The 21,897-nt window shown below is 33.1% G+C and overlaps 2 protein-coding genes across 9 annotated transcripts; one reads left to right on the top strand and one right to left on the bottom strand.

Annotated features, from left to right (window-relative positions):
- Nucleotides 1-2,691: 2,691 nt before the first annotated feature.
- LOC118040763 (probable choline kinase 3) lies at nucleotides 2,692-6,091 on the top strand. Its single transcript, XM_035047824.2, has 8 exons — nucleotides 2,692-2,849; nucleotides 2,956-3,335; nucleotides 3,973-4,094; nucleotides 4,177-4,372; nucleotides 4,627-4,744; nucleotides 5,024-5,071; nucleotides 5,561-5,661; nucleotides 5,746-6,091. Exons 2-8 carry the CDS (start codon nucleotides 2,985-2,987, stop codon nucleotides 5,890-5,892), a joined length of 1,083 nt encoding a protein of 360 aa, XP_034903715.1. The 5' UTR covers nucleotides 2,692-2,849; nucleotides 2,956-2,984; the 3' UTR covers nucleotides 5,893-6,091.
- A 1,780-nt stretch (nucleotides 6,092-7,871) lies between these two features.
- LOC118040846 (type IV inositol polyphosphate 5-phosphatase 3) lies at nucleotides 7,872-14,652 on the bottom strand. 8 transcript variants are annotated; one of them, XM_035048000.2, is made up of 12 exons: nucleotides 14,404-14,643; nucleotides 14,147-14,261; nucleotides 13,970-14,029; nucleotides 13,128-13,200; nucleotides 12,841-12,945; nucleotides 11,435-12,245; nucleotides 10,816-11,000; nucleotides 10,523-10,631; nucleotides 10,243-10,385; nucleotides 9,122-9,356; nucleotides 8,523-9,063; nucleotides 7,872-8,411 (listed from the first exon to the last, which is right to left on the bottom strand). In XM_035048000.2, the coding sequence occupies exons 1-11, from the start codon at nucleotides 14,434-14,436 to the stop codon at nucleotides 9,004-9,006; spliced, it is 1,929 nt and encodes a 642-aa protein (XP_034903891.1). In that variant the 5' UTR covers nucleotides 14,437-14,643; the 3' UTR covers nucleotides 7,872-8,411; nucleotides 8,523-9,003. The 8 variants fall into 8 exon arrangements, with proteins under 8 accessions (XP_034903891.1, XP_034904348.1, XP_034904100.1 ...); XM_035048457.2 differs by having other exon boundaries at nucleotides 8,523-8,722; nucleotides 9,106-9,356; nucleotides 14,404-14,640; XM_035048209.2 differs by having other exon boundaries at nucleotides 8,575-8,722; nucleotides 14,404-14,634.
- Between the last annotated feature and the right edge of the window lie 7,245 nt (nucleotides 14,653-21,897).

Genomic DNA, 21,897 nt, shown 5'->3' with positions numbered 1-21,897 from the left:
TCGAACCTGAGATCACAAGGAGAGCAAACCCTTTGATCCCAATCTCTTTATTAGTGAACCACCTACTAAATGGTTAAAATAGTTGTTACTTTGGTAGTTGAGTGTATATATGCTACAAGATTATTTTAATGGAAAATTTTATGAGTAGCATTTTATTAATTATTTTTTAAAGTTTTATTTGAAAAAAAAACAAATACTAGCATAAAATAGATAATAAAATTCATAATCTACTAAAATTGATAAGAATATTTTTATTTAGAGTTTTTATTTTCTATTTTTGTCCAACTATTTTTTTTTAATATAATAAAAAAATAACTAATAAATATAACTTAATTATTCTCCCATCACTGTAAAATTTCTCATATATGAACCTTGGATGTTAAATAATACCATGTGAGAGTTGGTGGATTGACTCGATGCAAGTTTTGAGGTTTTCTCTCTTTCCTTTCCTTTTTAGAATCGCAAGTGGGTATTTTATAACTTTTTCTAAGGAAATTCGTGTTTTCAAATAGGCATGGATGTTTAATTTTATTTATTTGTATTCTTTCCTTTATGCTCGCCTGAAATAACGTACATGGAAATCATATTAAAGGACTTCAAATATCTTAATATTATAACTGTCTGAAACAATTTACTTGGGCCAGATCAAGTAGTCTTGTTCTAATGTTTATGTATCATGTAACTCTTTCCTGATATTTTTATAGATTTTCCTAAACAAGATATTGTGTACCAAAACCACAAACATTCTAAGATATTTCGTAGTTTGGAGGAATATGAATGGAAGATGGCAAAGAGTGTTAAATAATCATTTTAATTTAAAAATATAAGTTAAAAAAATTTAAACTGTTAAGTAAGACCCTAATATATGATTTATATAATTATTCAACACATCTCCTCAAATAAAAGTTATTTAAACTTGAAATTCGAATAAACTAATATTATCTTATATTTAATTTTTATCAAATAAAATATGATAGTGAAATTTAAACTCGCAGCCGCTTAATCAATAAAACTCTTGTATCATTTTAACAAACCTTCTCAATCTAAAAATTTAAGCTAAAAAATTAAGTTTAAACTATTAAATAAGACCTTAAGATATAATTTATATAATTCTTTAATAAAGAGAAAACTGAAAAAAAAATTTCTCATTCTCTCCTGTTTAAAGAGAAAACAAGAAAGAAATTATCAAATTTATTTCCTCCAACTTTTTTTTGTTTATTTTAAAAATATATTTTTATTAACTCTCCTCTTCTTCATTTCCCATCTCCACGTAAACAAAGTTCAAATCCCATCACTTTCATCTTCCTTGTTTCCATTTCACCCCTTTTTTTGCTAATAAGCACTAACGTTAGACATCATCTCCTCCACGATTCATTTCACTCATTTTAAAAGTCGTTGGATGGATTTTATTTATATATTTTGCCAACAACACATATTTTTTATTTTGAATTTTATTTTTGCTAAATTTTTCTTTTTAGTTTTTAGATCGTCTTGATATATTGATTTTTAAAATAATTTTAAAAAAATATATCATTTTTGATATATTTCTAAATGAAAAGTTTTTTGAATAGAAACCATTATCACAATTTCAAACAGGCTAAATGTCTAAACTAGAAATATGCATCCTCAATATTTTCTAACCATAGACAAAACAATCTCAACTAAAAAAAAAAAAAAAAAAAAATAAAATTGGAGTAATGTTTTATTTTTTTTTAAAAAAAACTAAAGTTATAAAAAGAAAAACTAAAACTTTCTATTCAAATATAATATTTTTCTATTAAAAAACTAGAAAAGTAGTTTTTTAAAAATTGTACTAAGTTTAAAAAATACATTTTAAAAGTTCTACATAGTTTTTTAATACAAGTTTTTAACTGTTTTCCAAATAAATAAAAAAACATGAACAATACAATTTTTTTTATACAAGTACCTTTTAGTGCTGTAAAAAATTAATTTTTTTATATATTTTTATATTTAATTAGTATCATAAATTTAATTTTTATTAAAAATATAATATAATAATTTTTTTAGTTAACAATATAACTTTTTTATAATAATTTTTAACTTGAATGTAATAAAATTAACATTCTACAATTAAATTATCATAAAATAAAAAATATTCAGATGGTTATTATAAATTATGAATTATTATGAAAAATAGTTGTAATTTTAATGTATATTTTATTTTTCAGTGAAAAAATTATTTTTTAACAAATAAACATATTATCTAATTTTCATTTGAAAAAAGAAAATAAAATAAAAAACTATTTTCTATTACTAAATATAGCCCTGAATCCGAGAAAACTACATCTCGAACGGGCTCATCATTGAAAAGACAAATCAACACGTGTCATATTCTCAATGGGCAAATACGTTGACTTTTGAATCGTTCTAGGACCGTCACCGTCCTTTTCTGCCGTACGTTACAAACAAAGTCTCTGCGTTGCAGTTAAAATCTGCAACAGAAGATTCAGTTCAGTTATACCACGTGTCATATCATGATTCGCTTGTTTCATGGATCCAAATCTCCGTGTGTGACTGTAACAGAGAATCTCACACGCAATCCATTCAGATTCTACGCGCGACTTTCTTGAAGTATTAGCAGAAAAAATAAAGTTAATGTACTTATATACATACTGATATGCAAATACATTAATAATTACATTTTCTTTCTTTCCAATATAATAATGCAATATTTAATTAGTAGGTATTCCTTTATTTGCGCTATAAATTCTTAGTTTCAACGATCATTGGATTGCATTCCATTTTCTTGCTACTTTCCTGGACCTCATCTCTGTTTCTTGGGATCTCTTTTTCTACTTCACTGATCAGTTCTTTTTTGTTTCTTGAAGGTTTTGTTCAGATTCTTGTTTTTGGTTTTATTGATTTGTTTTGGACTGCGATTATCTGAAAGTTGAAAAGACTGGAGTTGATTCCAATTATCAATCTTTCTTGCAGGTTAAACTTCGTAGCTTTTTGCTACAAAGATGGTGATGAAAACAAATGGATTCATCGAAGGAGGTTTCCCAGATGAGCTAAGGAGAGTCCTTCGATCAGTAGGATCTGAGTGGGGAGATGTAGTAGATGACATGGAAGCATTGCAGGTGGTGCCTTTGAAGGGGGCTATGACTAATGAGGTTTTCCGGATCATCTGGCCTACAAAGTGTGGTAATCTTAATCGAAATGTATTGGTTCGGATTTATGGTGAAGGCGTTGAAGCTTTTTTCAACAGGGATAATGAGATTAGGACTTTCGAGTGCATGTCGAAGCATGGACAAGGCCCTAGGCTTCTTGGCCGGTTTGCTGATGGAAGGGTTGAAGAGTTTATTCATGCTAGAGTAAGTGAAATTGAACTTCTTCCTTAAATTAATGGTGATTTTGAAGTTCAATTATTCTATTTTATTACCGGCTGGCATGTATAAATTGTTGCCTTCATAATTATACGTATTCTTTTTTTCGTTCGCTGAAGTAAACTTCTGCTTCACATAAATTTGTTGAAGAACATTTCTGCTCCTGGAGGCTCTAAAAGTGCCCTTTGAACTAAACGAGGGGACACAAATGGAGTTTCAGAGCCCTGTTCCGTGGGATATTGACCTTCTTTCTCAAAAGTCAATCACCAGTAAAGCTGTTGGATTGGTCATTAGCATGATTGGATTTGGGAGCAATTGCTATGTGTTCTCGGGATTAGTAGAAACAAGCTCCGTAGTTTGACTAGCAAATTCACACAACGAATTGTAAAGAGCTTATGTTAGGTTTTAGATTTTAGATTGAACTATGGCTTGGAATCTTGTGTTGGTCTTCTTAGGTTAGATTTCAGCTATTAGAGCTTCTAAATTGTGTCTTCATAATAGACTAAATAGCGAAGTCCAATCAAGAATTATTGGGAAACCAGTGCTAAGATAGACACTAGTAATTCTTGTTATACATCAACTGATATTCTGTTTATTTTCCTCTTCTTCCTGGTTGGATGTCCAGACACTATCAGCTGCTGATCTTCGTGACCATGAAATATCTGCTCTGGTGGCTGCAAAGATGAGAGAGTTCCACGATCTTGAGATGCCTGGTCCTAGGAATGTGCTCCTCTGGAACAGGATGAGGTATTGATATATGATAAGGAAGTTAAAAGCATTTTCTTTTATCATTGAAGGTATCTAATTCCTTTCTTCTGGAATTCCCTAGGGACTGGCTGGTTCAGGCTAAAAGCATGTGCTCAGCCAAAGATGTGAAAGAATTTTGCCTGGATAGTCTAGAAAATGAGATCAATATGCTAGAGAAGGAGCTGTCGCATGAGTATCTGGATATTGGGTTTTGCCACAATGACTTGCAGTATGGTAACATAATGCTTGACGAAGAGACAAGATCAATCACCTTAATCGTAAGTTTCCTTGTTCTGTGAAATGCAATGTGTAAGTTTATACAGTATCATTGCTTTTGGAGTTAACTGGTATAACATATCCCAATTCCAAGAAAAAGTATAGTAACATCTGGTTTAGCTTGAAACTCTTTTTGGAAGAATTTGCATGCCTTGTTGTTAGGTTGACTCTCTGCTCAGTATGATGATTATTGAAATGCAATTGTAGGACAAGATGTTTGGGATTTTGTTGATAAGAACTATTCATTCTCTTATAGGATTATGAGTATGCAAGTTTCAATCCTGTTGCATATGACATTGCAAATCACTTCTGCGAAATGGTTGCAAATTATCATTCCGAGAGGCCACATATTTTGGACTACAGTAAATACCCAGGTGTGCAACTTGTTATATTTTCTTTTCCTTGATTATGCTGTCTTCAAAAATTTTCCTGTTTTTTATTTTATAGAGTACCTGAGAGTATGATAGCGGTTATTTTTCGTTTAAAAATACAGTAAAATAATATTTTTAAAAAATTATGTTTAATTTTGTGTGAAATGCCGTTTGGGGCCGCGTGCGTTTGTTCCCAAACAGCGCCTTAGTATATTATGATCCATACCATACTCTATCCTCCCAACTAATTAGTTTGCGTTTCTTAATCGCATCTGCAAACAGAATTGGAGGAGCGCCACAACTTTGTCCTTGCGTATCTATGTTCTGCAGGTTGGTTTATAAATTTCCTATTCATTTAAATTTGAATTTGATGAGAAAAGGAGTTAAATCCCCAAGTGTCTGATTGATCTATATACTGTTGAACATGAAAAAAAAATTAAAAACAAGAAACCATGTTGGCATGAACCCTTTCTTCTAAGCTTAGGTTTGCAAAAGCTTACCACTGTTGTTAATAATGCTTGACCATGGTTGTTCCAATTTGACCTTGAAACCAAGAATTATTGATTGGTAATAGAATGGGAAGGAGGTCTCCACTGAGGTCATCAAGATACCATTAATAGATAGTAATGTCTGAGAAATGGAGCACAATGACTTCGACAGCAGCATGTCCAGTAAAATTCGTTATGATCTATTGTATCTCTTTTATGAAATACTAGTGAGTAATTGAATTATAAGGAGAAAGAAAAACGCTGCTGTCTGCTTGTTGCAAATTATATGAATATCTCATTTTCGTGTGGCAAATCCCCGTCATTCATACAGGGAAGCAACCCAGTGAAGATGAAGCGGAGTTGCTACTTCAAGAAGTGGAAAAGTACACTCTGGCAAGCCATCTCTTTTGGGGATTATGGGGAATAATCTCGGTAAGCATCCAGCATATTGCTTTATCCTTGCCACTCACAAGCATGCGTGAGAGACTTCATGGAGTGTGTTTCTACTTGTTGCAGGGCTATGTTAACAAGATAGAGTTCGACTACATGGAGTATGCTAGGCAGAGGTTTCAGCAGTATTGGATGAGAAAGCAAAAGCTCTTGGCATCCTCTGAGAAAGCCCCTGATAACCATGTAGATGGATATGTAGTGTACGATAGATGATAAGGGTATTCCTGGTCAAATCTGTGTAGGAACGCAGCGCTTGGCTGTTTATTTAGAGCAGAATCTGATTCACAGCTTCTGTAATTGTGTTACGGTATATGCTTGCCTAGATGTTATTTTGCAAACAGAAGGTGTAATTCTATAGAAAAACGATTACTCTACTGTACATAATAAGATGCAGATAGACGTTTTGTGCTTATGAAGACAGAAAATACACTCATATCATGATGCGACCACCACGGCAAGAAGTCTCGAAGACGCGAGGAGAATTACTTTCATCACCACTCCAACTGAAGCTATCTTCCCTTTTCAAAATTGACTTGAAACCAATCTGAAAACAGAATCTCGTTGTAAGCATTGAACTGTCCAGCTATGGTTATATCAATTCAAGAAGAAAATCTCGACATGGAATGAAGATCCGCCTCAATGTAGTTGATCGATGAATGATAGCCTCTGGTAGCAGAAAACATCAGGTGCTCGGGAGCTTCAGCTCTATCGAAATACAATGCATCTGATGTCAGCTTCTCCTCGGGCTGTAAACCGCCAACCAAATAACTACGATATTCCAGATTCGCAGGAAAGCTCAACGATCGAGGAAGGCGGAGACACTGTTATTTGGTTGGCTTTACAGCCCGAAGAATAAACGTGATGGCCAGGGTGAAGTCAATTTCTAAACCTAAATCTGGAAACCAATTTAAAAAAATATCAAAAATCTACCAAAGAAGAGCATGCGCATCAAGAATGCAGGATAGTTCAAAACAAGAATCACAGCTAAAATCTAAATCCAAAACTTTCTTTCTTTTTTACCATATAAATGAAACCAAGTCAACTAAAGGAGGGAAAACAAGTGCAAGGTGATATCTACAGAATCACAACATCCAAGCAATTCATGACCGGAGAGGATCTATGACGCTCTAGCATGCAAAAGCTGCAAACTTGAATTCGCTTGTTTCGAGCATACTGTTCTATGCCTTCAAATTTTCCTTTGCTAAACTGCATTGAGACAAATTAGTCGGGAGTTCGATAAGTATTCAGCTGTAACAATGACAATAAAGAATTTCATAACAAAAGGTAACTGTAGATCTGTACTCGGGGGCTGTGCACATGACAGCACATCCCACCGGAGGATCTTGAGCATTAGATGCAACAAAGTTCATTTCCCTTATTTTTGTGTAATTTTTAGGAGAGGAGAGGTAAAGAAAATAATTGTTTATATCTATTTATTCTGAACATTAAAATAATTGAAATTAATGATAATGAATTTTACTTGTTTTGAGCCTTCATAATATCTTAAAAAACATATCTAAGTTAAAGATGAGGTAATTTATTCTATTTGATTTTATAATTTAAACTGTTTTTTTGGTTGCTAGATTTGATTTTTTCATGTTCTAGAACTAGATTTTAGTTATAAATGGATTAAAAAATAAGTTTGTTGGGTTAAAAACTCATAATCCTGATTATACAACTACTATTATGATGGATGGAATCTAAGTTACAAAAATACGTTATCTATCTATTTATTTTTTTTTTAAAAAAAAAATCATCCATACCTTTAAATTAAAAAAAAAAAAAAAAAATCCATGTTTATGGACTTGAGCTTAGAAACCCATGCTTCTAGGCTGTTTTTTTAAAGGCACAATGTGTTGGGTTATTTTTTGGATTTTTTTTAGATACAGATTTATATATAAAAAAATTAACCTGGTTGATTTTAAAATCCAAGCGGGAAGTTCAATAAGTTAAGTCATAACATTTAGTTTATTATTTTTTAATGTTTTTTTTGTATTTTATTTTAAAAGACTACAAAAAAATCGCACGCACTCAATTCCAGAACGCAGAGAACAAGGTAATGCAAAGGTAAGTCGGGCACTTACTGCTATTGCTACGTAGAAGATAGCAACAAAACCACAACCAGAATACACTCTTCATTCTCCAGTTTAAAGAAGGCTAGTAAACACGAGTATACCTGGCAGCAGCAACTCTAAAAAACATGCAATTATTCTCTTCTTTTATAACATTAAAAATATGCATACACTCAATGGATTAATCTTTGATACACGTAACCTGCATCATTGAACATGAATGAATCACCATGCATAATAGCAACTGGGGTAGTGGCTCAGTTGGTGACCTTCTTGATTTGAATCCTATCACTTGCATTTCTCAACCCACATGCAAGTGTGCGGTCAACTAGAACCTTCATTTGATGAGCTCTCTCCCATGGTTTAGCTTTTGAAAGTGGCCGCTCACTCGTGACTCGTGTACAGGGGCGTCCGTGATTAAAAAAAAAGGTTACAATTAAAGAAGTTCTACTCTGAACACAGTAACACAAGAAGTTCAGTACACGATATCATAAAAAAATTACAAATCAATGAATGAACATAAGGTAGAGTAGTAATAGCAGAGTTCTCAGGATCTCAGTTCCAGCCCCTTCATGACAGGGTATTCCTCGTAAACGCTCCCAATAAGAAATATCCTGCAAAAGTTGTGCAAAAGTTATGGTCAAACCACAACCGCAACAACTACCACACGACAAATACACATTTAGTCAAAATCTTGTTCACGGCTGGTGAGACCTAGCTGAGGTTTTAAAGTACAAGACTGGTACCGATTCAAGTTCAGAACATGAGTACCATTTCAACTGTGGCCAATCTCAACAAGAAAACAAACAGAAGTCACACTCACCAAAGTGAGCCCCTTCATGCATCATTCAGATTTTAGGAGCCAGAATCCAGCATCAAAGTCGTCTGACTTCTAATAATTGTCCAAAGCCTGCCCCGGTGACTCGTGTAATCTAAAATGCTTGCTGGATTTACCTGCTATACACAGGGTCCTAGAAAAAGAAAGATATGGAATGATAATTGAACTCGCACCAACATTAACTTCTATTAGATATTGTAAGAGACAGGATTTACACTTCAATCGAAATTGTGAACAAGTAATAGTTTTCAGAGTGAGACAACTTCAATAAAAACACCACAAGTGCTGAAAGATGAATAACAATGCTGTGAAATGAGTTCATTGAATGTCTTCCAGCAGCATAAGGTCTATTAGAAATTGTAAGAGACAGGATTTACACTTCAATCGAAATTGTGGAAGATTAAGGTAAAAATTCTAGATTTCTTTCCCTGGACACATCGCACCCAGAAATGCTAACACTGCACCATTTAAGACCTACATAGATTTAACCCATTAACACTTATGCAGTTCACATACATGGCTTAGTTCTCACCTGCTCCAATCTCAACTGGCTTATTCTAACATCAATTCCCAAGCCTGCCACAACTTCCTCATTTTCAATCTCTGCATCTGTGAATGTGAGCGCCTTCTGTAGCTTCCTAGGAGAAAACACCTCAACCTCAGCCATATATGTGGCAGCCACAGGCCGGTGATCAGAAAGTTTTAGCTCTTTCCTACTGTAGTTCAGTAGCCTCATTCCCTTTCCATATGAAAGGATGCGATCACACCTAAAAGATAGTGCACATTGGTGTATAATTCATAGAAGAAACTGATAATCACACAATTAGGTAGGTCCTATTAAGCAAAAAACTGAGAGTTGAAGCATTTACTGGTATAATATAAAAATTTACATATATAATATTCTAAAATCTATCATGTTCAATTTTCTCTGGAGGGTCGGAAATATGGTGGCTGTGACGGCAAGCACATTAATGGTAAAAATCTAGAGGATGGAAGAGGGAATGAATGTAAATGAGGAGAAAGGATTCAGGGAGGGGATGATGATACCTTTTTCCATTCAAGGTTGAGTAATTTTCAACTTATTTTGTGTTAATACAATAGCCATTCCTATACTTTACATGGTCATCTTCCAGCATCTTCACCAAATGATTGACAGAAGACACATTTTGGGATGGCCACCAGATGACCAAGTTGGGCACTGCAGTTTCAACCATTCAGAATGCTTGTGTATCCATTGGTATGTTTTCATAAAGCTGTTAGGGATATGGTAACCTAATCTTAAGTGGATAAGTAAAAACTTTAGCCTCAGAAAGATAGAATAAAATGAAAGATGTACAAAGAGAACACCACAACATGCCCCAGACACAAATGTAAGCATCATTTCTAAAAGATGAGTGAACAGCAAACTAGCAAGAAAAACCACGTAACCTCGGACAATCCTATATACTGAATGAACTAACAAACAAATTGGTGGGGGAGTCTTCTAAACCCAGCAACATTATATACAGAGTCATGTGAAAGACTGTTTTCAACAGAATAAATAATCCTACAACAACACAATTAAATATACAGATGCAGATGACGACTTAACAAAATGAATTAAGCAGATGAGTGGAAAAGCTATTATACAACTCAAATACTGCAGAATCATACCATGAAGGAATACGCCTTCCAGCCTTTGGATCTTCTCCGCAGTATTTCTCAGAATTCATCTCATATTTATATGTTGGTGCAAAATCCAATATACCCTCTGACCATCCATCGAATGCACGGCCTTTTCTTAATTCTCGTACAAGCTGTACAAATAACTCAAGGTTCAGAAACCTTAGCAGGTGAGTACATTCACGCATACACATACAAATCACTCACACAGGAAAGTCTTCAATCTCTTATTACATAATTTGCTTAAAAAAATTAACAATTGCTTAGGTACCTGGTCCCCTTCCACTAACTTGGACCACTCCTTTTTGGAGATGAGTTCACATGTTTGGTCGTATGACAAGTTGATGCGGTAATTCAAATCACCTAACCAGATAATTCGTCTGCATAGGTGATAAAGGTTAGTGTTATGTTACATCATCTTCTATTAAAGAGACGATGAAAACAACCAGCAACAAGAAGTTTCATGGAGGCTGGAAAAGAAAAAATTCAAAAGTATGAAGGATGTCAAATGCGGGGCCAAAACACAAGACATGTTGCATTTTTATTTAGATGCCATATACTCACTCATGATCATAGATGCCTTTAGGAAGTCCAACACTGGAAAAGGGACGAAATTTAGTCCTCCTTTGTATTTCATGAACATCAGTATTTCTTTTGAGTTCATCTCCATCCTTATCACCTGACGTGAGGTGTGTGCATACAAAACAGAAAAATGTCTGATATATAGACATGCTGACTGATATTGATCCCTGAAAGTTTTGAAAAACAGTCATGCTATGTGAAGGATTACCTTAAATGAAAAGGATTTGAAGCAATTCATATTTGCAGTTCAAACATGAAAATTCTGAAATATTTTCACCAATTTCTAGGCATGATAACATCAGGGGCAATAATTAAGCATTTGGCTTTCTTGAAACAAGATTCCACATTTCATTATCTGATAAAGTTGTCTATAAAATAGATTTGAAATCCCGAACAAATGATAATACAGTGGAGTTTTTCAGAGAGAATCACTACTTTTCCAATTCTATCAAGCTGTACATGCTCAAACCAGGAAAGAAAATTTAATCTAAATATGAAAGGAACTATCACTTGTCAAAAGTATGCAATATCATAACCTTCAAACTGATTGAATTGAAAAGAAATTATCAAAATGCAAGTAAAATTAGGTTAGGAAACGGACCTTGTTACCAATATAGCCCATAACACCAACACCAACCGTGGACACTTTCAAGTTATGAATATGCCTACGCAAGCTCCTACGAATCCAAATAGTGAGGAAGACTCCGACCATCTGCTTGCTCACTATCCTTACATATGATGATCTTCTATTCCGTTTCATGAGAGATTCAAAGTCAAGCTCGGCAAACAAAGCCAATCTTGATTGTATTTCACTTGAAACAGACTTTAATGAATTATATCCTCCAAAAGATTTGGTTGCTTTAAATGATTTAATTGATTTGAAGGAAGTTGGTCTCTGCAAAACATGCTGAGATAGTAAGTTTAAAGGGGGCTCTGGCCAACTCAAGCCAATCCATTCAGAACTACTAAGAATTCTAGTTAATTTTTTAGGAGCTGCCGATGCTTCTACATCTCCTGCAGAATCTTCGGTCCGCGAGCAATTTAATCTATCTAGTTTTTTGGGAGAAGAAAATTGCTTCTGTAAATCCAGAATTTGATTGTCTGGAACTCCAGAATTTGTGTTCATGTCACCTGTACTTGATTTATCATCGAGTCCATCAAAACCTTTGGATTCTTCATGGAAGGGGTGGATTTCTTCATCAATATCACTATCGCTTTCAAGTAATATCTCTTCTTCTATAGTGGGCACAAATTTTGATGGAGATGGATGATCACTGTAGCATTTAACCTTAGTCCTTGCTGGTCGAATTCTGTTCAGTGTTTCACGAATAATGTTTTCCCACTTAGGAACTGGGCGGCTGTCTTCAGCGCCAAAGATATTTCCAGCGTTTAAGGGCACAATCTCCTGAAGCCTGAAGAAATGAAGCATTTGTCCTATTTCTCAAGTGAACTAACTTGGACGAGAACCAATTTGAGACAAGGATTGACAGAACCAGGAAGACAAACTATGCATTTTATGGATAAGAACAAACAACATGCATCAAGTTGAGGAAATAAAAATTAAATTAAATTGCTGGAGTCACGTCGAGTGGATATAAAACCACATCATTTACCTTCACTGACATGTTACTGTTTAGATGTCAGCTAAGAGTAGGTTTAATTATGGGTGGAAATTTCAATTTTCGTGCCAAAGAGTAGAGGTTCATACCTCTTGTTTTCCCTCTTTGGCCTTTACCAATAACAGTTTGAAAATCAAAATGTTGCCTCGCTTTCCTTTGTCAAGAGCTCTGATTTCCTTGAGTTCTATACATATAGACTTCTCTTTAAATTGATCATGTTGTTTCTTAGCAAAAGAGCAAGGTTTAATTGAATCAATGAAGATTAATGTTCAGATCTTATGCTGGCATTGTGGCAGAGATAGCAGATTACCTTTTTTAGGTCATGGATAGCAGATTACCTATGGATATGCTGAGTTTGGTATTGGACGAGGTAGAGAGAAACACTTACCCAAACACGTAGATGTCAGCAGGATCATCAGTATCTATCCAGTCATCGATATCTAGGTCATCATTTGGAAGTTTTCCTCCAACATTCCACGTCCCAACGCATATTCTGAGGAGTTTGGCAAAATCCAATTTCTTAGTTAACAGGAGGCCAAACAGAGTTTTTTTTTTTTTTTTTCAGTAACAAAGAAAGCACCAAGTAACACAAAGTGGAGAAGAAGAAGAAATCCAGCGTGAGTGCAACTGGAGTTTGCTCTTATGTTACCAGGATATAAGGGAAGGATATTGGACCTGATTTCCTTTGTGTTTATGTACTGTGCTCTAAATGTCTCTGACAATCTTCTCCTTATCCTTGGAATAGAATCTGGAGTTTTAAAACATTTGTCCAGGAAACAAGTCAAAATGAAAAGGCAATGCAGCATAATGAAACTTCTCATCAATGCAGACTCAAGTTTGAAGCAGCCATGACTGCTTCACTTCCAAACCACGAAATACTCGACCTCTAACTCTTTTTATAGCATTCGCAAAACAAGGCTGCTGCATCTAAGTAGAGAGAGAGAGAGAGAGAGTATTGACTCATTCCGATATCATGATGATATTTCCATGCGGGCACACCAAAACGACCGTCACATCAAACAATCAATGCCTTATCCATGGTTTAGAAGATTTCTTTGAATATTTTAATAAAGTAAAAGAAAATGCATCAGTGCCTACCGCCAGCCAACTAATAGTCAAGAAATAGCAGGCATCTTTACCAATTTTCAATTATGCTTGACAGCTCTTATATGAGAAAGTAAACATGAGGAATCAATATGGAATTGTTTGAGTTACATACCAAAATTGAAATCTTTAAATCCCCAGAACTATAAAATTCAATCCCACCAGACTACAAGAAGAAAACATCTCAACGTCCCAGAATCAATAGAATTCTAAACCGAATACAAAGCCACAGTTTAGACTATGTTCAAGAATCAAATGCTTCCATGGACGAATTTGCAACTAATTCAAGATAATATCATGGAAAAGCGTCAATATTCACACTAGTCGAACTCAAAGCGCCAAGAATCCAGCTGCGAGTGATTGAAACTTAGAAGAAGAAGAAGCAATAAAAAGCAAATAGAGTTTGAGATCACCTTGAGCATCCTCCCCTCTTTTACTTCCAGATTGTGATCCTCTCGAGCATTCATCAGATTCTGCACCAAAACACAACCAAAAATCTCTTCATAGAAATAACCAAGAGGAAATAATTTAGAAAACAGAAAGACAAGCAGTTCTTTTCTCATTCAGAGAGTGTGGGATTTTGGTGTTACCATTGATATCGGAAGCAGAATCAGAAGCGTTATCGTCGTCAGAGTCGGCGCTGTAATCGCATTCTTTGGAGCTGATATTTAGCAATTTACGAACCACCACTCTTGGCCAGAATAGCTGTATATATGCACCGACAACCCAAAGAACAACACGTTTCAGCTCTACTTATCTGCCCCAAATTCACTCTCAGGTTTCCATATAAATATTCAAAATTGAAAAGAAGAAGGGGAAAAGAAAGAGGAAAACGAGAGACAGTCACCTCTGGTTGCTGCTTCGTTCTAGAATACTTCATGGTCTGTGGATATTCACGTTAGGAACTAAAAACAAAAGGAAAGCAATGAAGTGCAAGTTTTCAAGGAGTTCAGAGAGAGAGAGGGATCAGAGTAGAGGTTGCTGAAGAGAAAGGGAGGGAGGGGAGGGAGGGTAGGCTGGTTAAGAGTTAATTTCTAACGACATGTTTCGTTCCAAGCAACGGTAGTGGGATTAATTAAAACTACTGGTTAGAGAATTGACTGCTTAATTACGCGTAAGGTAATTGGGAGATTGATTGCTTTAGAAACTAGAGGTTATCATTGGAAAATAATAATAATAATAATAATAATTAAAGTATGCCCTAACGTGGCATCCGGCATGCTTATGTTGTCATGTGAGTTCTACTTGGATACAATTCGGTATGCTTTTGGCTCGTGTGTTCATACACACACGTAAACTGTAATTTAACATTAGTAAGAAAAAGCTGAGAAATTGTTGTCTTTTTTTTTTTATTTAATTCAATATCTCAACTATTTTTAAATCGATACAAGATTTCAGGTTTCATATATAATATATTTAGCATGACTTAGGAGGGGTTAACTATTTAATCAGAATAATTAATTAGATGCATCTCTTCTGTAATAATAAACTATATAATTAATATAAGTCTTAAATTTATTTATTTTTTCCAAAAATGTTTAGGAGTATGGTACAAGTTTTTTTATAAAAAAATTTAATAATTTTTTTAAAAAAAATTAATAATATTTTTTAAAACTATATAATTAACATAAAAATATAATTAAAAAAAATATATATTATTTGAAGTGTAATTTTAAATGGTAAATTGTTAGAAATGAAAAATAATTGTTTTTCAACTTTCAACCTCATTAAAGGGTGAGATATTTATTGAAGATAAAAAGGTACATGGAATTCCTTTAAAGTTTTATCATCGACAGATTGTATCCATTAAAAATAAATTTGGATTGTTAGATTTTTCAAAGTATCACTTCCAAAAAAATCTTGAATTGGATCCCAGTTGATGGGAAAGGCGCCGACCGTTGACTTTGAATCGTAATTCAAGCATAAATAACTTGTAACGAGTTAAGATAACTTTAAGTTATATGTATATTTGATAAAAATGATTTAAAATAACTTTTTTAAAAAAATATGTGTGGTATGATTTAGATTTTTTAAGTTAAAATTTTAAATTTCATTTTCTATTAAATCAAGATTTTGACTCTGTTTTACAATAATATTTTTCAAAACAGAGGTTGTGCTTTTAGAATTTATAAGTTTTACAATAATTTATAAATATATAACAATAAAATGGTGACCCCTTGATTCTATAAAGTTAGAGCTAGTTTGGTATGGCAGCAGTTGTTATTTTTAAAATGTTTTAAAAATAATAAATTAAAATTTTTATTTTTAATATTAACATATAAAAACAATATAAAAAATGTAATCTTTTTAAAAAATATTTTTAAAACTTAATAACAAACAGGTTGTTAATTGGGGTGGCAAACCGTGTGGATAAGAATCACTAGTGCCCAACTTGAATTCAAAAATTTGTAATTAATTCAAAACTTAATTTGGTTCAAATTTTAATTTGAATTAAAAAAATTAGCTGGATAAATTTGTTTAATCCGACTAGATTATTTAAATTTTGACAAATTAAAAAATAATATTATTTTTTAAAAAAAATTATGGAAGTTGAATTGTTACAATTACTCAGCTTTTTTTCTGTATATAACAGACTGAAATCAGGTCTGACAACTAATGGAAGTCAAACAAAGAGGTTTTGTAGGGTCCAGCTCATGAATGATTCGTGTATGTACAAAATGTACGTTACAATCTTTGTGAAACAAGTGGCAAAATCATGGCCTGAATCGTGTTTTAATGCCAGGAAATTAAATCTTAGCCATGTAATACTTGGGACGGAGTATCGTGGCTGGCAGCTTCCCTCACCGGTTCCTCCACAAGCTTCCACCAACCGAGCGGAAACCCAGCACTGAATTGAAAATGAGCATTGCTTTTATGAAACAATGATGATTTACTTCGTGGAAAACACAATCAATGGATCACCTCAATCCTCGCATGCTTTCTTTAGTACCTTTCCGAACGAGTCGTGGGGTCAAAACAAAAGGATAAAGAGTATATAGTAAATTGAGAAGAGAATGGTGAAAAAAAATTGAAATTGAATTTTTTTTCCGACTTCCGACTGTTTGAGAAATGCTGACAGGGATAAACCTCCTTGCACTTTGAAGTTTGACCCCATCAAACATTTAAGTCAAACAATTTCAGTGAAAATGAATCAAAGTTTCGGTTATATATTAGCCTAATCATAGAAGCATTTCAACATATCGTATATGCATAACTTGTCGGTTTACTATCAATTTATATTCATGAAAAAATGTAGCTGATTCCGAGAAAGAGTTAAAATAAGGGGAAATCTCAATGCACAGGACATATAATTGAAGCTTCGAAGATTATAGGGTTTGAATTGAAGTAATCAAACCATCTCAAAAGTGTCTTACATTCTTTCTTTCTTTTTTGTTTTTTAATTATAGGTATCTAAACTAATTTACATACATTTTAATTAATTTTTAAAAACATTAAAATTAACAAATATATAAATCTTGAACGAAACTAAAATTTATAGTTTTCTAACTAATGATAGGCAAACTACAACTAATAATCAGTTTAAAGTTCACTTAATTTGGCGAGAAGCAAGCTTTGAAATTCTAGTTTCTCACTGATTTTTGTAATGGGTGATATAACTCTAATTAACGATATGCTGACAGCCGAGGCATGCAGCCAGGATTAAAGCCTAAAACTACGGGGAAGCTTGATTAATCCCAGCAGACCAGGACCGACCAAGAAAGAAAAAAAGCTCAGAACAAGCAATGGGGGCCATGGACCCTGGATACCCGTTGGCTGTACGTCATTATCGGAGGGAATTCGGTTGTGGCTCCTCCTTATGTACTGGTCGGTCACTCGGTTAGAAACAACTCTACCGTGGCCTTGTCCTATACGTCTTCAGTTCAGCAAGAGTTCCAGAACTGTAACTTCTCTATCAAAGGTTTTTCAGACCAGTTAAACTCGGGTGCTTTTAATCCAGCAAAATCCATTAATTTGGCCAGACCCACAACCAATAATTATCCTGCACTTTTCAAAACGGCCTTGTATGGAAACCCATGCCCAGACGACGAAGTGGAGACGCACATGGCTTTCATAGTGCCCATCCAGGAAGAGGAATCATAATGGACAGTAGCATGCAACATCATGAAGCTTTTCTTGACCTCTACGAAAATTAAGGTCCCACAACTCGAGCTCCCAGTCATTAATTCTGCCGGTGGCCCGAGATTTTTTAAATGACAAATATTTAATATTTATATATTATATATAGAAAAATCAATTTGAAATGTATGTCCTTATTCATATCAAGTAATTAAAATTAATTTAAAATATTTTTAAAATAAAAAAATTTACATTATAATTATTTTTTTTTCCAGTTTTCATATTTTGAAAATTGCTTTATAATTACATATTCTTAATTTCATTAAAATATTCTTTCTTAATATGTACAATCAAACTTTCATTTATTTATTTCTAAATCTTCAGTGATAGTAAAATTATTAGGAACAAATTATTTATTGATTTGTTGTTTTATACAAGTGAGGTTAAATATAGATATCAATATATTTTTTTTATTGTGTCCCTAATTTTTTGGTTATCTAGTACTTTATTTTTAATCATTAGTAAATTGATTATTATTATTTTTCATATAAAAATTCATAACAAAATAATATTAATTCATTCAAAACTCATTTCAATTCATATAATATTATCCATACACATTAATTTAACAAACTCATAAATTATCATAAACTCTAACATTTTTAATAACTAAAGAAATAAAACTAAAACTTAGACAATGCAATAAAAAAAATAAAGAAAACTGACCTAAAATATAAAATATAGAGCATAAAAGATTACTTACTTAACTAATTAATAGTTTAGAATTTAAAGAAAAATTTTGTAAAAAAAAAAAATATACGAACAATAGTTAAAAAAAAAAAATTTGGATTACTAGAAAAAATTAAACTTGTTAAGTTATTATATTAAAATTCTAATATAAAAAATTTTTTGAAAAAAAAAAAAGGTTTTCATTGGGCGTCCGCCACTAATTCTGGAAACCCCTGGCTTGTATAGTACCATGCCAGACGCAAGTGGAGACGCACATGGTATTCACACTGATCATCCAGGAGGAAGAACATAATGGACAGTAGCATGCAACATGACGAAGCTTGTCTTGACCTAGCTAGGTGAAAATTAAGGTCCCACACCATGGCATTCTTAGAATACCATCTGTCTGCCATGACAACTCACTTCCAGAATCCTATCGATGTTTTGCACAGAAATAGGGGGATTTTCAATCTTGTACTGTTCCACTTTTCTATGTATATATTGTCCGAAAATATCATTGAAACTTCTTAAAGGATCTTTGAGTTTCTCCGGGCCAGCTTGAAATTAACCATATAACCTAAACCGTCCCTGCACCTGCATGTGGGCATGCTTTTTGTAAGCCATACATGATCCCTTTTAATTGAAATTATTAAAAACTATGAGGATTAGTTAATTAGTCTTATTAAATTAGAAAAAAAAAAGGCTTCTTTTATCAAAAAACCAAGTCATATTATAGCCCCATGCATGAATGATCGACTTATAAAAAACAGGATTAATGGGCTCCAGCACTGAACAGTATCGATCGGATGCTTTTACTTTTTGTATCTGTAACAATTCATTTAACCAGCACTGTTAACGAAAGCTTTTGGTCACATCCATGCGTGACTTTAGTTAGTGCATTGTGGCTAAGATCAAGCGATGACGGCTAATTATGGAATCGATCCTTTCGTTGGAATTAATGCCCTTCCCGCTATCATTATGCTCCAGGAATAATTTTTTTCCAAAGTAACATGTTATTACTTGAATTTTATTAGTAATTATGCCCGTCCCTCTTCCGAAATACCGTTATACCTCTTCTTTGTTCTTTGTTTTTTTTCATTTTTTGGATAAAGCATCTAGCCTACGGCCTCGAGGCAAACCATTCACAGGATCAGGTAATATACTGAATTATCAACTTCTATTTCTTGAAAATCGATCCCGGGACTAGACAAAATCACAACACTTTTCAACAAATCTTGTCGTAAATAATTGTTTCTTTAAAATCCTCAGAGATTCTTATAACTCGAGGTCTGCTTTACTATTTTTCTTGTCTGCTAAAATCCTACCCTTGCACCTCGATCGCCACAGGTCAATATATAGCCCAGCTAGCTGTCATCAAAGCAAGCGAGTATACACAGATCAGAAACGAGACAAATACATATATGTAAAAAGAATTATAGAAATTAAGGGTTGAGAATTAAGAAAGTTTGTGAAGTAATGAAGGAACTGCATAATAAATAAATGTAATATAGATCATACATACATGCCCTAGATTTTTTTTAATATATGTATTTACTTGGAAAGCAACATAAATTAGATCATCACCAAGTCTTTGATTTTTTTTTAATATCCTACTTTTTGGCCTATGGGCTTCTTTATCTAGTTTTTATGGGCAAGTGGGATGGGATTCACGAAACACATCGTGGCTGTTTATAAACCGCAGTATGCGAGGAAATAACACCCCCCCCTCATTTCATTCCACGTGGTTGTGCCACGTGTTTCCAACTGTTTGTTTTATTTATGTACTTTCGATTTTTTAAAAAATTAATTTTTTTTAATGTTTTTAGATATTTTTGATGTGTGGATATCAAAAATAATTTTTTTTAATAATAAAAAAATATTATTCTAATATATTTCTAAATAAAAAATATTTTAAACAATAATCATAACTATATTATTAAATAAACTCTAAATACTCACACCAATTCTATTTTGACATTTAATATGGTAACTTTACTTGTAAAAAAATCAGTTTTCTAGTTTTTCTATAATCCTCTATTAATTATTAATTAATTTTGTTGTTGTTATATTTCAATCTCAGTTATACGTTGAAATGAGTATAGTAATTCGTAGTAAACAGCCTCCTCGTTAAAACCTGACCAGTGAATTTGTCTCATGATTTTTATATATGTACGTGCGAGAATAAAGAACTTGTCTTGTGACTTTAATCACACCTTGCTTGGTAATACCATAAGTTAGGATAGTTTTTTATCTTTAACATCAACAGGATCTAAAAATATATATAAAAAATTTATTTTAAAATAAAAAAATTCAAAAAATAAGAAAACAGCAAAGAGACCCTTAATCAAAGAGCTGCTTGTTGCAACAGGATGAAAAATATGATTTTCAAAGGGGGGGCTGAATGTGCTTTTTATGTTGATAAAAAGGTTCTCTCTCCTATAGCTTCTATGGGGTATTTTTTTTAATGTATATTTTATTTTATTTGGTTTCTTTTAGAATGGGCATCTCATATCTGTTGTAAGAATCTCCATGGGACCGTCACAATCTTGGCCATATAAATTGAGGTTTTTTTGCTTACACTTTTTTATAAAGATCGATGACATATTTGAATATACATACAAGCACTATTGAAAACACTATTGGATTGTTCAATGGTGGGTCAGTAGTCTGTGGCTAGAGATCAACAATGGTGGATAACAGCAAAATAAGGCACCGGAGGAACAACCAAGGCAGCCTGGAGCTAGAGATCAACAAATTGAGGCGAAGTCAATGAAAGATATTGATGTGTTTAAGAAATTTGATGAACCAAGAAGTTGGATCTGTAATTTGATGAACCCGTTAATTGGAGAAGCTTGCAAGTGTTTAAGATTTTTAATTTTTTTTTCCTGTAATTTTCAGTTTTACATATATACATGCCTCTAAATGGATTGCTATTTATTTTTATTTTTTTGAAAATTGACACAAATAAAATACAGAATATTCTCACAATCTTAAAATCTTGATGTCGATTTTCGGAAGACAATGGCTCGGATTCTAGTACCCGATCATTGTTTTTCTAATTTTACACTTCTCTTGTTGTGAATTTTAAAAAATTAAGTTAAAAGTATATGAGCTTTTTATTTAAAAAAAATCTTAAAAGTGATAGGAGGCTTCTTATTTTATTAAAAAAAAAAAAAAACCTTAGAATGTTTTTAAAAAGTAATATATTAACTTTAATTATTTTACTTCGACACGGATCTTAATTATTTTATTTTAAGGAACAAACTCTATACTTTCTCGAACCTCCCTAATAGATACGATGCTTGTGGGATCAGTCTGAATTGACAATCACAGGGACAAATTTTTGAAAAACACATCTGTGAAGCAAATTCCCCAAGCAACTTATTCTGATTTTTCAAAGGGATTTGATTTGAGAGTGCCAAAGAAGAGATGAAAGTGCCCAGAACAGGTGTTAATTATGTAATAAAGACACCTCGTCTACTTATTCTTTCTCGGTCGCTATCGATATAAAACCTTGTAGTGTTCGAATAATTTA

The sequence above is a fragment of the Populus alba genome, chromosome 14 (assembly GCF_005239225.2).
Source record: "Populus alba chromosome 14, ASM523922v2, whole genome shotgun sequence".
Lineage (NCBI taxonomy): Eukaryota > Viridiplantae > Streptophyta > Magnoliopsida > Malpighiales > Salicaceae > Populus > Populus alba.
The sequence above is the reverse complement of the archived record's forward strand: the minus strand, read 5'-3'. Positions and strand labels throughout refer to the sequence as shown.